At 35.5% G+C, this 14,636-nt stretch overlaps 1 protein-coding gene across 2 annotated transcripts in view; it reads left to right on the top strand.

Annotated features, from left to right (window-relative positions):
• Window positions 1–710: 710 nt before the first annotated feature.
• Window positions 711–14,636, top strand: part of LOC131064020 (probable low-specificity L-threonine aldolase 2) — a 109,666-nt gene continuing 95,740 nt past the window's right edge. Inside the window, exons 1-2 of one of the 2 annotated variants that reach the window (XM_057998046.2) lie at window positions 711–1,333; window positions 6,554–6,774. In XM_057998046.2, the coding sequence (XP_057854029.2) occupies window positions 1,055–1,333; window positions 6,554–6,774 (500 nt within the window). In that variant the 5' untranslated portion in view covers window positions 711–1,054. The remainder of the gene's footprint in view (window positions 1,334–6,553; window positions 6,775–14,636) is intronic. The other variant, XM_057998045.2, reaches the window with a different exon arrangement.

Here is a 14,636-nt window from a genome sequence, read left to right as displayed (position 1 = left end):
CACCTCTCCAACTACTTAGTTTTTCAATTCTTTGATTTAGATATGATTTGTTTATTGCTATCGTTAGATTATTCTATCTGATGTAGATAATAATTTATAGGAGATAAGTGCCACTTATTATCCTTAATGCAAAAGTTTTTGCATACAATGTAGTCACCATAAATTATTAAGGTGCGAATCAATATTGGAAAATACAATCAAATAATATATATACCACTAACTATGAATGATGGTGATGGATCATTATATTTTGTGCCATCAAAGTTGGAAGTGGATCATCAAATTTATCTTCATTTTCTTTTTGTAACCATTAAAAATAAAAATAAAAAGCTACAACCATCTTAAATAAATTATTAATAATTCATATCTAATTGACTATCTTTATTCCCCTATTTGTCTTTCTTCATTTATCAAACCAACAAGATAACCACAACTAACCTAAATAAATTGTGATGTTGAGAACAATCCACACACTATAACCATTCAAAATAATTCAACCTCCACCAAAAATAAAAATAATATAAAACAAAAAAATAATCCCTTTAAATTTATTATATTTTCTTTTAAATCTACAAGGACATGATTTTAATATTATATAGCTTTTCAATTAAAACATATCCTTTAACATAAGACAATGTTTTGATTTTCCAAACACCAGTATATCACCAAATTTAATGTTGTTCTCTCAATTATTTGTCGCTTACCCAAAATCCAGCTCTTCTCCACATCAGAGAACCACTGGAGTGAAGGTTGATTTCTAATTTTTGTCACACCACATTGGATTCCACTCAAGCAAGCAGAGGTGGCAAACACACACTCTCATAAAATTCTTACCCTCCCCAATGGAAAGTTTCCTCCCGTGCTTCGCCACCCACGTTCATTACACGCCATTTTAATTGGAGTTTTCTTCACAATTCTGTCGAATTGTCAGTGGTTTGAATCTTTATCGCAGATATTTATGCAGTATGCATTTGCATGCGAGAATACTTCTGGCTTGAAATTCAATTGCTGCTTGTACATCTCACTTTTGATTATCTCTCTGCGCTACTGAGAAATGAATTCTGGGCAATTGAGTGAAAAAATGATGGGTTTGGTTTTAGCAAATGGGGAAATGAAAAGGGTGGTGGATGTTCGCTCTGACACAGTGACAAAGCCGACAGATGCCATGCGTGTAGCAATGGCGCAGGCCCAGGTGGACGACGACGTCCTCTGTTCTGATCCCACGGCTGCCACCTTGCAGCAGCAAATGGCGAAAATCATGGGCAAAGAAGCTGCTCTGTTCGTGCCCTCTGGTACAATGGGCAACTTAATTAGCGTTCTTGTTCACTGCGAGGTTTGTAATATGGTTTCTTTCTTTCTTTGTTCTGAGAATTGCTCTTGAAATTATATCAACTCTGTACATTATATACTGAAACTTATGAATGGACCTGGTTAAGATAATTTAATGTTGCTTAGTAAATAAGTATTTGTAAAATTTCTAGCTTGAATGAAGTAAAGTGAGATTGCATTTCTTTACCCATTTAAAAATCTGATGTTTGTCATGCAATGCATTTTTCACCCATTTTAAGAAGCTGCTGTTTGTCATGCAATATATTTCTTTGCCCATTTTACAAATTTTTACAAGCAGCACCTGCACCATTAATAGGTGCAGTTGGTTGGAAGATAGGGAATATGGGCATGTGCCAATTGAAAGTGTTTTACTGTACTGAGGAGAATAGTTTTTTTCCATAAATTGAGATAATCTGGCTGACACAATATTTCATGGACTGGATTTTTTGGGCTTCAAAGACCACAAGGAAAAGCCTATTGGCTGATTGTAACCTGATATATAAATTTTATCCTCAAGATTACCAGCCAAAAAACTTGGTATCTTTTTCTAATGATTGAATCCAAACGAGTACCAGTTGAATCCTGATAAATTATCTCTGAAGCTGAATTCTTACTATAGAAGTAAACATGCTCTGAAAGGAAGTTTTTTAATTTTAATTTTTTTTTTGTAGAAGTGGGATCAAAAAGAGGAAAGATTTCTATATATTAAAAACTGTTTCTATGTGGACCTAGTAGAGTTGTTTTTTGATTGAACCAAAAAGAGGAGAATGATAAAGAGAAGAAAAAGTGTGATAATAAAAAAAAAGAAAGAAAAAGACGCTAGTTTTATCTTTTGTTAAGTTCTCTTTGGTGCTGTCAATATGCTTGGACGTGATGGACGGAAATTGTCCTATGAGCAGAAAACTTAAAGCTTAAATGTGATTCTTGAAATTCATACCATTTTTTTATTTTCCCAGTTTGGTTATCTATAAGGAGTTGGCTATTTTTCACGCTTAAGTTCACTCTTTCCAAAGATGCAATTTTGTGGTTTTATTATGGGGACCTAGCCCGAGAACTACAATTGGAAAAATAATAATAATAATAATAATAAAATCAAGACACCTGTTAAAATAACACCAACAGGGATGAGGCAGGCTAAGAATCTACAACCATAAACAAAATCTACACCAATCAGGCCAAACGTTTTTTTTTCCTATGAGAGCGAAGAATCATATGTCCGAAAGATTGTTTCTTTGGAGCAGCTTTTCTATTGTTAAAAATAGTCCAACCCATTGTATCCTCCTTCTCCTCATAATCCAAATAAATAGTAGATGTAGACAAAGATTGATTGATCATGTCTAGTGGAAAGCCCAATATTGTTTACACTTTACACCTATGCCCCATTCCTTAGCTTGAGATAATGTCAAGTTCACTGAGAGGTGAGGCCCTCAACCCCTACGTTTAGGCTCACCTAGTTCCATCTAACCTTGTTGGTGGTGCACTCACTAATAGTTTGAGTTGTTTATGTACTAGCAAGATTGGGTTGTGTTAACATTATAGCAACTCTTTTGGGGAGGGGTTTGACTTTTACTCTTGGCATTTTACTCATCTCTTGGTCAACTATGTCGTGTTTGTTGAACCTTTTGCCTCAAGGTGGCTAAACTATTGAGTGGTGAGACCCTCAACCCTTGCATTTGTGCTCCCCTAGTTCTTTGACCTTTGTGGTGGTGCACTTATTAAGAGTTCAAGATTTTGGTGTAGTGGCAAGATTGGGGTGTGTCGACAAAAAGGAAACTCGAAGTCCATGTCATAGAATCAATATCTAAAAGGGGCAGGAAGGAGAGGCCAATTAGTAGTATTAGAAGCTCTAGATTTTTCTCTAGACATGTGCACACCCATCTTTTAATTACTGGACTAGGAGAAAGCACAAGTAGAACACATGTTATTGGGGAAGCACAAACTAGGAGGCAAAGTAGGAGATATACCCGCAAATTGCTTTCGCAATATAGCAACTTGCACTTAACCATCAATAGGTGAATAGTTCAGAGGCTCAAACACAGGAAATTGTTCAACATTGTCTAAGAATCTAGTGATGCCAATTTAATAGATAAGTGTGTTAAATAGGTGCCCTTCCACCAAGAAGTTCTTTTTAGCATTTTTGGTTTACCAAAAGGGCAATTCATTACCCCAAGACCTACCTAGAAATAATGTTTGCATCTAAAAGCTATTTTTTTCACATTTAGTAACCTATTTTAAACTACAATCCTCCACTTGAAGCCATATTTCATTGAGTAGGCGTTTGGAAATGTTCAATTCCACTTGAATCCTTGCTAATTTGGAGTGGATTAAACCATTAGTTTGTGTAAAGAAAGAAACATTCCTAGAGTATTACCAATACCCTATGAACATGAACGTGCCTAGAAATGGAGCAAGCAATAAGGTAGCTGCACCCAAACAAGTAAAACTGGAAAGGATCGTGTCAATGGATTACATGTTGGAAATCATGACCTTATCGCTAAAATGTTTTTATCTCATAACCATGGGCCTTTTTCTAAGATTAGAGTCCTATCTTCAAGTGATTTACAAAGAAAAATAAAAAACCCTTGAGCACCAGGAAAAATTTCTCATGAATCTAGAATGCGTGGCCAAAAGTATTAAACTTACAAATCAAAAACAATTGGGATTACTTTACCTCTAGGCCTGACTTGCAAGGGATGATAGGAGCATTAGGCATAAAATCCCTATGTAGAATGGGGTTGAAGTGATAGTATCCAAAATGGAAGCAACATGAGGGTTGGAGGTGACAGTACATTTTCTAGTGAACCGATAAGGGTCAGTCAAAAAGCCATACCATAGGATCTCAAAAGGAAGTCAAATCTATCTCCTTGTTAGTTCAGGCTTAAGTTCACTTAATCCTAAGTACCTTTAGTCAAAACAGAAGATAAATAAATATATTATGAAATATTATACAAACAAGATTAGCTTAAAGGAGAATCATCATCATTAATGATTATCTTTAGTTTGGTTTGATTGGTCTTCATGGTGGTGCTGCAGGAGAGGAGCCTGTTTATGAGAAATCGTTTCACTTTGTTCTTAAAAGTTATATCTTTGTTTTAAACTTTTAAATGATCTTCTTTGAAAAATAAAGATTGTTGGAGCTCTTTTCATGTAATATTTGTATTGTACAAGTTATCATGATGGCAAGCTTCTTTTGTTCTGAAACATAATGGCTCTGTTGCAAATCATATTTCATGTTGAAACGAAAGGAGAACCGGACCTCTTTTCATTGTTGGTGTTGGAAATAAGCCACACCTGGACCGACGATGGACTGGTCCAAGAGGGGCCAGTAGCTCAGTGGTAGAGCACTCCAGAAGCATATGGAAGGTCCTAGGTTCGAGTCCTAGTTGGTCCATGTCTCAACATGGTATCAGAGCCAAGTCCAGGCTAGGAGCCCCAAGCACACGAGAGGTGTGGCTTAAGGGGGGGTGTTGGTGTTGGAAATAAGCCACACCTGGACCGACAATGGACTGGTCCAAGAGGGGCCAGTAGCTCAGTGGTAGAGCACTCCAGCAGCATATGGAAGGTCCTAGGTTCGAGTCCTAGTTGGTCCATGTCTCAACATTCATAACATACTTGCAGTGCAAATTAAACAATTTTTTTCTTTCTGGATAAAACAAAGGCCCTGCTGAAATACAACAGGTGCAAAATAACAGCTGTAGGACCTCTTTCAATATGATATTTTGTTATGTTCCCAATTCAAAAATATTATAAACTTTCTGATTTTATGCCATCTACTTTGGCATTTTCTAATTACATAAATTGAAGTATTTCATGGATTAGTATGGTGCAGATAAACAGCAATATGGACAGGATTTATAGATGAAAAATTCTGATGCAATAAATCGAATACTTTGATTGAAAGGAAAACTGGTCTATCGATCAGTAACAAAGGGTTGTTATGAAGCATGCAATATTTCCTTGTGCTCATCCCAGCAGTCCTGAAACCTCAATAGTAATAGATCTTCATCTTACAATCCTTGATACCTAGACCAATAATGAAGTTGCCAGAATGATGAATGTCCTGACTGTGATAGTGATTCTAAAGGACTGTCCACCATAATCTAAGCTCAGATTGTTGTTATGACAGTGATAAGAGAGCTGTATATACCATATGGATCCACAATATCTTTGAGTTATACCCCAACTTGCAGCACTACCCTGGAAACAATGATGTAAATTTGTATATGTGGAACCTAGTGACTAGCTGTATCAAACTTTTTTCACTGCTGCAATTGTGATGTAATATATCAACAGTAACTAGAAATCATAAGGAAACCATTATCATCCTCTAATGGCAGTGACTTATATGGCAGAGGGTACACAGCTACTAGCGCTCCTTATTTATGCGGATTGCAGCCACAAACTTGATATTTCCCAAAAAGAATAAAGAATTACTCCAGCATCACAAAGCCCCTTAAGAACAAGTGTAATATTAATATCAATCTAAAATTGCAATGGTTCAGTGCAATGGTGACTCTTGTGTGAAATTGCTCCAAGGAATTGTGGCTTTTCGTCCTCCAATTCCAGACCTAGAGGGTTTTTGTCCTCAAGTCAGTTGAACCAAAGTCCAATGATCCAACAAGGAGTAGAAATCTGAAATAGAATGTTTGATCAATATGTCTCCTTCTCCTTGTTTGGCCTCTCTTAAAAAGATTTTTCCTTCAAAAGACATAACTTTTCAAATTGATTGATATTTGAGAGGAATTAATTAAAAACAAACTTTAATTATAAGAGACCTCCTTATTTTATATTTTCAACTTTATTTGAGACACTGTTTATTATAATATCATTGTATAATATCATTTAAGCCACCCCTTTTGTGACATTATGACCCTTCTATGTAATTAATATAATCCTATTTCCCTAGTACAAAATTCCCTAGACCCATAGGAAATGGATGATAGGTGTTTGGTTCTTCTTGGTCTAATTTCAAAGAGGGGACGTTACATATTTTTAATGTACAACATATCACTTTGTATGTTTTGTAAAATAAAAGCTCTGCTTAAAATACTCTGATTTCAAAGGTCCTGCTTTTAATTCTCCAATATAGTACCTATTAAAATTAATTTGGTTTAACTCCCTTTTTATGAAGTGCTGTCTTTCCTGATTATTCTAAGAATGCTGTCTTTATCTTTTCGCTTGATAGTTCTAGAATTGAGAAAGCAAAACTTTGCCTTTGTATTAGGTACGGGGTAGTGAAGTGATAGTTGGGTCAAATAGCCACATACATGTTTATGAAAATGGTGGAATTTCAACAATTGGGCATGTCTATCCCCATCTGGTTGAGAATGAAACAGATGGTACAATGGACATAAAAAAAGTCGAAGCTGCAATCCGGCCTTCTGGTGGTGATGACATGTATTATGCTACAACTCGCCTCATTTGCATAGAAAACACACATGCAAAGTAAGTTAAAGCTCTTCCCTCTGAAATCTCTTTGCTGTTAAACACAATTTAGCCATATTAAACCATTACATTTAATGGAACGGAGAAATTTCTTTGGTTCACAAATTTCATGGGTATACAAATGATATAAACTCTGTATAATGAGGGCAGCAGTTTCATGCTTTTTTGTTAGTGTTGTCTGGTTTTGCACATTTTAGAATTCCAGAAGAAACCCTTTCTTGGCGCAGCCATAGTTATTGAAAAATTTCTGATATAGATATTGACTTTTTGTTAATAATAGTTAGTATTAATGTATTAAATTCTTAGAAGTTATCAATATAAGCATCCTCATATTGGTGAGTAATATTATTTCTTACAATCCAAAATTTTTGAGAGGAGCAAATAGTGGTGACTTGGCTTGAAGCTTTTCTGACCACAATCCCTGTTTATATTAAGATGGAGCAATTGCCATAACAATAACCTTTTAAGCCCAAAAGGTAATGATTCTTGTGTATGCAGCCACCGCTAGAAATAAATAGAAACCCATCAAATATGGATTCTTAGCCAAATTGATTTCTAACCTTGATATCTCTTCATGTTCGGAAGTTCTTTATGGAAGTTACAAAATTTCTCCATTATGGTTAAAAAGCCAAATTCTTTCCTTTTTTTAATACTTACTGTAACATCAATGTGTGAAGTACAGCATCACTGTTTTTTCAGTTAGAGAATTGTTAACTCAGAACATCTTGTGAAGAAGCACAGTGTGATTCTAGCCTTATCAGTTCTTACCATTTTGGATCCACATTAATTTTTATGTCAATATTATATGGATCTTAGTTACCAGAAATGCACCAGAATGCCTCTATTACATGCTTTAAATTCTAAAGTGTTAAATGCCATTTGCATCATTCAAGGCCTTCCGTTAAGTTTTCCTTCCAAGGCAGCACACCCCACAACATTGCAGCTTGTTGCAGGATTGTTTTGGAAAAAATAGCACTTTGATTGAGGGAAACCATGAGAATTGGCTGGGTGCGTGCAAGGTCAAAACAGTAAGATCATGTAAGATGACAAGGAAATGATTACTGTTAAAGGAGAATTGTGATTTTCTTGTGGATTTTTTTTAAACCTCTATATGATATAGAGTTTTAAATGTAGAAGAATAAAGTGATCGCATGTTATAACCTCCATATGATACCACACACTTGTTAATGTCAGCATGAAGATATTTGTTCACACTCTATTTAATTGTTGGATCCTGAGCAGCTTCAAAATCAACAAATTAGATAAAATTGTTTATGAATTTTTTTCAAAATTGTATGATCTTTCATGGTTTCACCACCATTCTAAATTCTGATATTGAAAGAGACCTTAGGTCTTATAAGTCCTATTATGTTTTCTGAGTTAAACTAAAAAAAGAAAAAGCAAATTAATTGAAGCAGTTGCAGTTCACTGACGATGCTTGGTTCATTAGTGTTATAATTAAGCTAGCAAAATTCAAGCCCAGTCTCATCCTCTCCATTCTCCCTTTTGTACTGTAGTTCTAAATCAAAATGTTTAACTTATGTTATGAAGGTCCAACCAACCTTGGTTACTATTTTTTTAATAATTTTCTTCTACAGATTATTGTTTTATTATTAAGCATAACACCTCGCATAACTTGTTAAACTTTCCACTTTTGGGAACGTGAAATAAATGACCTGACTAATTCATATGTTCCTAGTCCTTAACTTTCATATTGATGTATTGCCCACTTTAAATTGTAGTGCCAAGTATTTCTATTACTTGACAATTTATTCCAATTTAGACATGCTAGCTTTGTAATTTTACCAAACCACGACAGTGGCAGCAACTCGATGGTACAAATTTACTCTCTCAAACTAGAAAGTGTAATCCTTCTATATTATGACATATCCCTAGACCCAGATCTGTTTCTCAAGGGTTCATTTAAAATGACTCTGCCTATATATCCCTTTCAAGGAATCATACGCTTTATAGTTTTCACCATAAACTTCCATCCCTGTTATTCAGAATGGATTCACACAAAAAACAACCCCACCCAGCAACGTTAAGAAGTCAAGTAAACAAATAATTATTATTTACATCTCGAGGACCTAGCCCAACAGAGACTCCTAATCATTCCCAAAAGACAATGTTAACAATAACAAACAACATTCCAACTTCTTGGAAGATTAGTATATCTTTCACAAAACCATAGAACACAAGATCAATCCATGACTTCATTTCTGTACATAAACTGAATGAACAATATTGACTACAAAATGCTACATTATTAGGTTAGTATGTACTAATGATTATATCGACTCATGGCCCTTGAATAATCTTATATTACATAATGCAAGACATCATTTTATGGTTAATTGCGTTCCCAATAAAATAGTTTTAATAGAATCATCCATTATTCGATACATGGCATATAACCGGCAATGTCCACTTCATGGAGACTAACTTATCCCATGGAATGAGCAGGTGTAACATATGACATCAATAGTTGCCACGAACTTAAAACTACAAGGAATTCACACATAATATTTGAACTCCCCATTTAAATATATACATAAGCAGCAATAGCATGATTTTACACAAATATGCCATACCCATCATTACCATTGTTGTTCACAATTCAACATAGTCAGTCCCCAACCCATGCCCCCACCGTGCACAATTGTCAACCATTGCGCATAGATCTCATTTATCTCCACAAGCAACTTGCTCAACGTTGTTACAAATTCCTACAAGCTATCACCTTCAACTATTGGGCACAGTTAAAGCAGCTTTTCATTTATCATTCTTAAGATGTAACTTAGAATTTAGCACAAGAGATGAAAATTTCGTCCTTCTTATTAGAATGAAGTATTAGATGGCCTTTGATAATATTACTATTTCATATATCTATGCACAAAATTTAATGGTCTAGGAATGGACATAATTTTATTCCAACTACAATAAGAACCTCTATATCCAACCATTGGGTTTTCTCACTTCTCACATAGCTATAACAAAACAAAAACCTAGTCAGGGCTACGAAACACTAGAAAACCTTGGAGAGCCACTAAAGTGCATAAAAGGAAGCAAAGGTGTAGAATATGCATCCTACACTAGTATATGAGAGGAGATATATGAAAAAATTAAATCAATCATAAAGTTAAAAGAAAATAAGCACAAAAACAATATACCATAACACAACTATTTACATGGGGAACACCCTTTCAGAAAGAAAAGAATCAAAAGATCCACACTCAAAAGAAGCTCAATGTACCATTCAATAATCAATGGTTACAATACACTTGTAGATTTTTAAGATTTTACAAGAATATCATTATAAAAAGATTTGGAACAATTTTGGCAACATAATAGTACCTACAAAAACTCACCATTAAACCTCCATCTCAAGCACCCAATATATAGGAGAATCAATACATGAAACCATCAATAGAAACTAGGAAACCATGAGCTAAAACCATAGTTTGCAAACTTAGACTCAGAGAGTACTTGGCAAGCCCAAATTTTTTGACTTGGCAAAAACTTGACAAATGTGATGGCAAATGAGAAATAGATGTGTGAATTGTGACTTGATGTGTGAAGTTTTAAAGGGAAAAAATCGTATCAAAATTGTGTTTTTTCCCTCGTTGCAGCTCTGTCTTGCGTTTTTCTTGGATTTTGATGTTTTTTGGCTGACATTTTCCCTAGCATGTTTTACTTAGCAAGTCCTCTGAGTTTTGGCGAGATTCTAGTGGGTTTTCAGCATTTTTTTATTGAGTTTTTAGCACAGTTCGACCTGCAAGTCATTGGACGAGCCCTGGAAATTGCGAGTACTCGCCAAGTTTGGAATCAATGGCTAAAACCATGCAAATTGTGCCACCCAAATCCCTAGTTAAAAATCCAATATCCAATCACAAAGATTGTTAGAGTAGGTTTTTTATTTTCCTTATGTTAAGGGGTATTTCTTTTTTCCTACAACATATTATTTAAGATTGCTTGGGTTTATTAGGTGTGATTAACATGAGAACATGTGGCAAAACATATTAGCTACATGTATCACTTTCTCCCACACATTGTTAAGTTACTCTCTTTTGGCTTGTTGTGCCACCTCCCATAACCACTCTGCCTTTATCTAAGTAGGTTATGGAGTAGTTGGATTTCTCACCCTCTTTCAGCTTTTTGTGCCACCTCTTGTAGTGTATACCTCCAATTTTTTGAAAGATGTTTTTACAATTTAAATGCCAACATAAAATGGATAGTTACAGATTGCTGATTGGTTTTGTTTCAGATTTCATTTATTACTTCCATGAATATAACAAGATAGAACATATAGAGTAGATAGATATAGCAACTTGCATTAAATTTAAATCAAACCCTTTGCTACTAACTTTCAACATAAATGTTACATAAATCAGAAATGAAACTAAACTGATCATGTGCAGACCTGGAAGTGTGATCATTGGAAATTATCATCAATCTTTTCAAAGAACTCCCTTGTCTTCAACAAAGCCTTCAGGGAATAGCATTAGTGTTTCCACGTCTCACCAAACTGAAAATCAAAACTCTAATTCTCTGTGCCAAATCAGTCCCATAAAAGTGAAGTCCAATCCCCTGAAAAGCGGATTCAGCTCATATAAAAAACTCAGAATTTTGCTGCAGCAGTCTGGACGCTTAGTAGGACAAGGTTGCTTTTCTTAATAAATTCTCAAAACACCAAACAAAGCTCCAATTTGCTATGAATCACTCAGAATGATTTTAGATCATCCAAGCACACCAAATAAAGGTATTTTGGTATCCAAAACAGCAGTTTTAACCCAAGAAAGTCTTCCACGTGTGGCTCCAGGAGGTGTACAGCTTGCCTAGGGCCAATTTGACTAATTAAAAATACCTTGATGTTGCAATGTCTGTTCACCTTGTTGAGTTTCATCCCTTAACCTTGTTGTAGAATCCTTATGCGATGCCTGCTTTGAACTTATTAACCTTTGCTTTGCAATGTTGAAAGTGGGAGGTGTACGTATGATCTTTCTCCTATGTAACATCCTTCATACTTGAGATAGCTCATCTTGACCTTCCTTGCTGCCTTGTGAAATTTTGATGTTCACCTTTCATGCTTGCTTGAACGTTGAATTTAGCTACATTTCCTTGACTAGGGCGGATTGCAAGGATGTGGTGCAATAGCACTCATACTTGGGCACAAATTTCCTCTTTGATGTCTTGAATTTCTACTTTGTTTTGCACATTATTGAGCACATTCTTTAGGTGAGGAAGAAGCTTATGAGCGGAATTGCAAAGGAGTAGAAGGAATAGTGCTCATCTCGTTGGAACCTTAGGTTAAGATTGCATGGCAAGGTTGGATTAGTGCCCATCTTGGTGGGATTGCATTATAGTCTTGCAATTGTGCCCATACTTAGGCAATTTTCTTGGAACATGTCTTTGAAGATCCTCGACTTCATGTGATTGAAACCTTGGAGTGCACTAGCCATTGTAATAATTGTAGGTGAGAAGACCTTCATAACCTTGGGCAGGATTCAAGCTTCCCTTGCAATTGCGTTCATGCTTTTGATGTGATTGCATCGAATCTCTTGAACTTTCCTTGGTTTCCTGTAGGTGTTGCCCTTTCCTATGCCTTGATATCCTCTTTATGCTGCAACTGAGCCTTCATGTTATCCTTTTGCCTTTGCATCAAACTCCAACTCAGTCTTTGATATTGAATCCCTTTCAATCAGGTCCTTAGGTGCATATAAGTGTTCTGATCCACCGTCTCTCTTGGGTCTGATTCATCTTCCTTCTGCCAAATCTGCAAAACAAACAAATTCAAATGACATCAATCCTCTCACAAAACCTCTTTTAATAAAAAAACCCCTGCAAAAATATTGATGGAATTCGCCTAATGTCTGAGTCATTCTTCCCATTCGTAGGACTGAATTCCAAAGTTTTCAGGTCTGATTTCTGTGTTTCACTTCTGATTAGGGTCATGATTATCCATGTTCCAGGTCTGATCCTTATGCCCTTAGGTCTGATTTTAGTGCCTTAAGATCTGATTTCTGCTACTTCCTTTACCACAAGTTCGCACCTCCTAACCTCTCAATTCACCTAAGTCTGATGGATATTTGCTTCAGAATCAGCTACAGGTCTGCCCTTTAAACAGGGTTGCTCTACTTTTCTCAATTCTACTCCTGATTCTGTTTTTGATTTGAATGACTGAATGGAGAGGTGTGGGATTTGATCCTTCCTTTATAGGATCCACAAGCCATCACACCTTTTCATTTACACCCACACCAAGTCGGCCAGCTTGGACTTATTAATTTGTGTTTTAAAAAAAAATAGAATTCTTTTCCTCTTAATCTAGGCCAACCTAGGTTTTTGTCTACCCCCTGAGCAGGTTTAATGACCTTGTATGCACAAATGGTGGTGCAAATGCTAAGGAGCGTTCCACAGATTGAAGTCAGCTTAGGGTTCTTAATGAATTTGGTTTGATTTCTTATCCTCAGGTCGGCTAAGATGATAATGTACCTTTAGCCATGTATAAATAATAGTCAAAGAACCCAAACACAAACACAATTCACTTGCAAACCAATTAAGTTTGTTCTGCAATTTAGTCTGGCCTGCAAATTAGGTCTGCACTTTATAGGTCAAGGCAGTGAGCAACACAAAAAGTCCAAAACAAAGGTGGGGTGCCTCTCTATAATCGGGCTACTTACAGCAACATAATTTGCTGCATTATTTGTGACTATCTGTACCACATTCTCCTCACCCACCTCGACCAACACTTCCTCCAAGGCCTCACAAAGAAACCCAATATTTTTTGTTTTTCTTGAAGCATCCATTGACTTCAATAACATTGTGCCACTAGAGAAAAGAAAAAAATAGTTTTTTAGGAAAATAAAAATTAAAAATCTTAATCACTAAATCAATGGACTTTACAAAGTACAATTACCTAAGAAAGAAACAAGAAAATTCAGCAATTTTCTACTACTTCTTTTAGTCCAACCATCAGTCATGATGGGGAAACCCTTTCATGTCCATATCTCACGTTGCTCATAAATTGTGGCTTTGACATCAACCACCTTTTGAAACAAAATAGTGTTTTTTATCTCCTCATCATTAGGGTCTTTGAATCTCGCACCACAAAAAATAATGATGTCTATCATATTTTGCCAATAAGGAGACCTAAAACAAATTAAATAAACAAATAATTATTAATTTTAAAAATTGAAATCTTCAATGCCACATACTCTTAAAAACAAAAAAATCAATAGACATATAAATTAAATTATGTATTTTAAAACAAAAATAATATTGATTACCTGGCTGCATGGAATGGAATGATGCAATAGAACCACAAATCTCCAAATGCACTTTTTTGCATTGCCATGCTTCTCTTTATTCCAACCCATGCTCTCAAGTGATGGTTGGGAACTTGGAGTTGTGCGTGGAGCAAAAACTGAATTTACTTGGGATTTATTTTGAATGAATCTAAGGTCCAATACTCACACTCACACTTGCACTACCACTGCCACTACTCATGGATCTAGGAAATGGAAGAAATGAAGAACTCTCTCCACCAATATTTGTCATTTTTTCCTTTTACTTCCTTTTTAATTCTTTTTTCTCTTCAAAAGCCTCTATTTGCATTTGTACTTCATGTACAATATCAATGGGTGTTAATGTGCATGGTTTAGCATCATGCAATGTTATTTGTGCAAGATGATTCTTCAACCGATTAATACCTCCCCCATTATATTTTGTTTTGCAATGCAAACATGTTATTTTACCTTTTTTTGTCTTGGGGATGGCATGTTTCCAACAAGGATCCTTTCTAACTAGGGTAAACATTATGCTTCAAATTTTGGATCAATTTGAAAATGAATAGTAAGCTGCAA

The sequence above is a fragment of the Cryptomeria japonica genome, chromosome 11, assembly GCF_030272615.1.
Source record: "Cryptomeria japonica chromosome 11, Sugi_1.0, whole genome shotgun sequence".
NCBI lineage: Eukaryota > Viridiplantae > Streptophyta > Pinopsida > Cupressales > Cupressaceae > Cryptomeria > Cryptomeria japonica.
The sequence above is the reverse complement of the archived record's forward strand: the minus strand, read 5'-3'. Positions and strand labels throughout refer to the sequence as shown.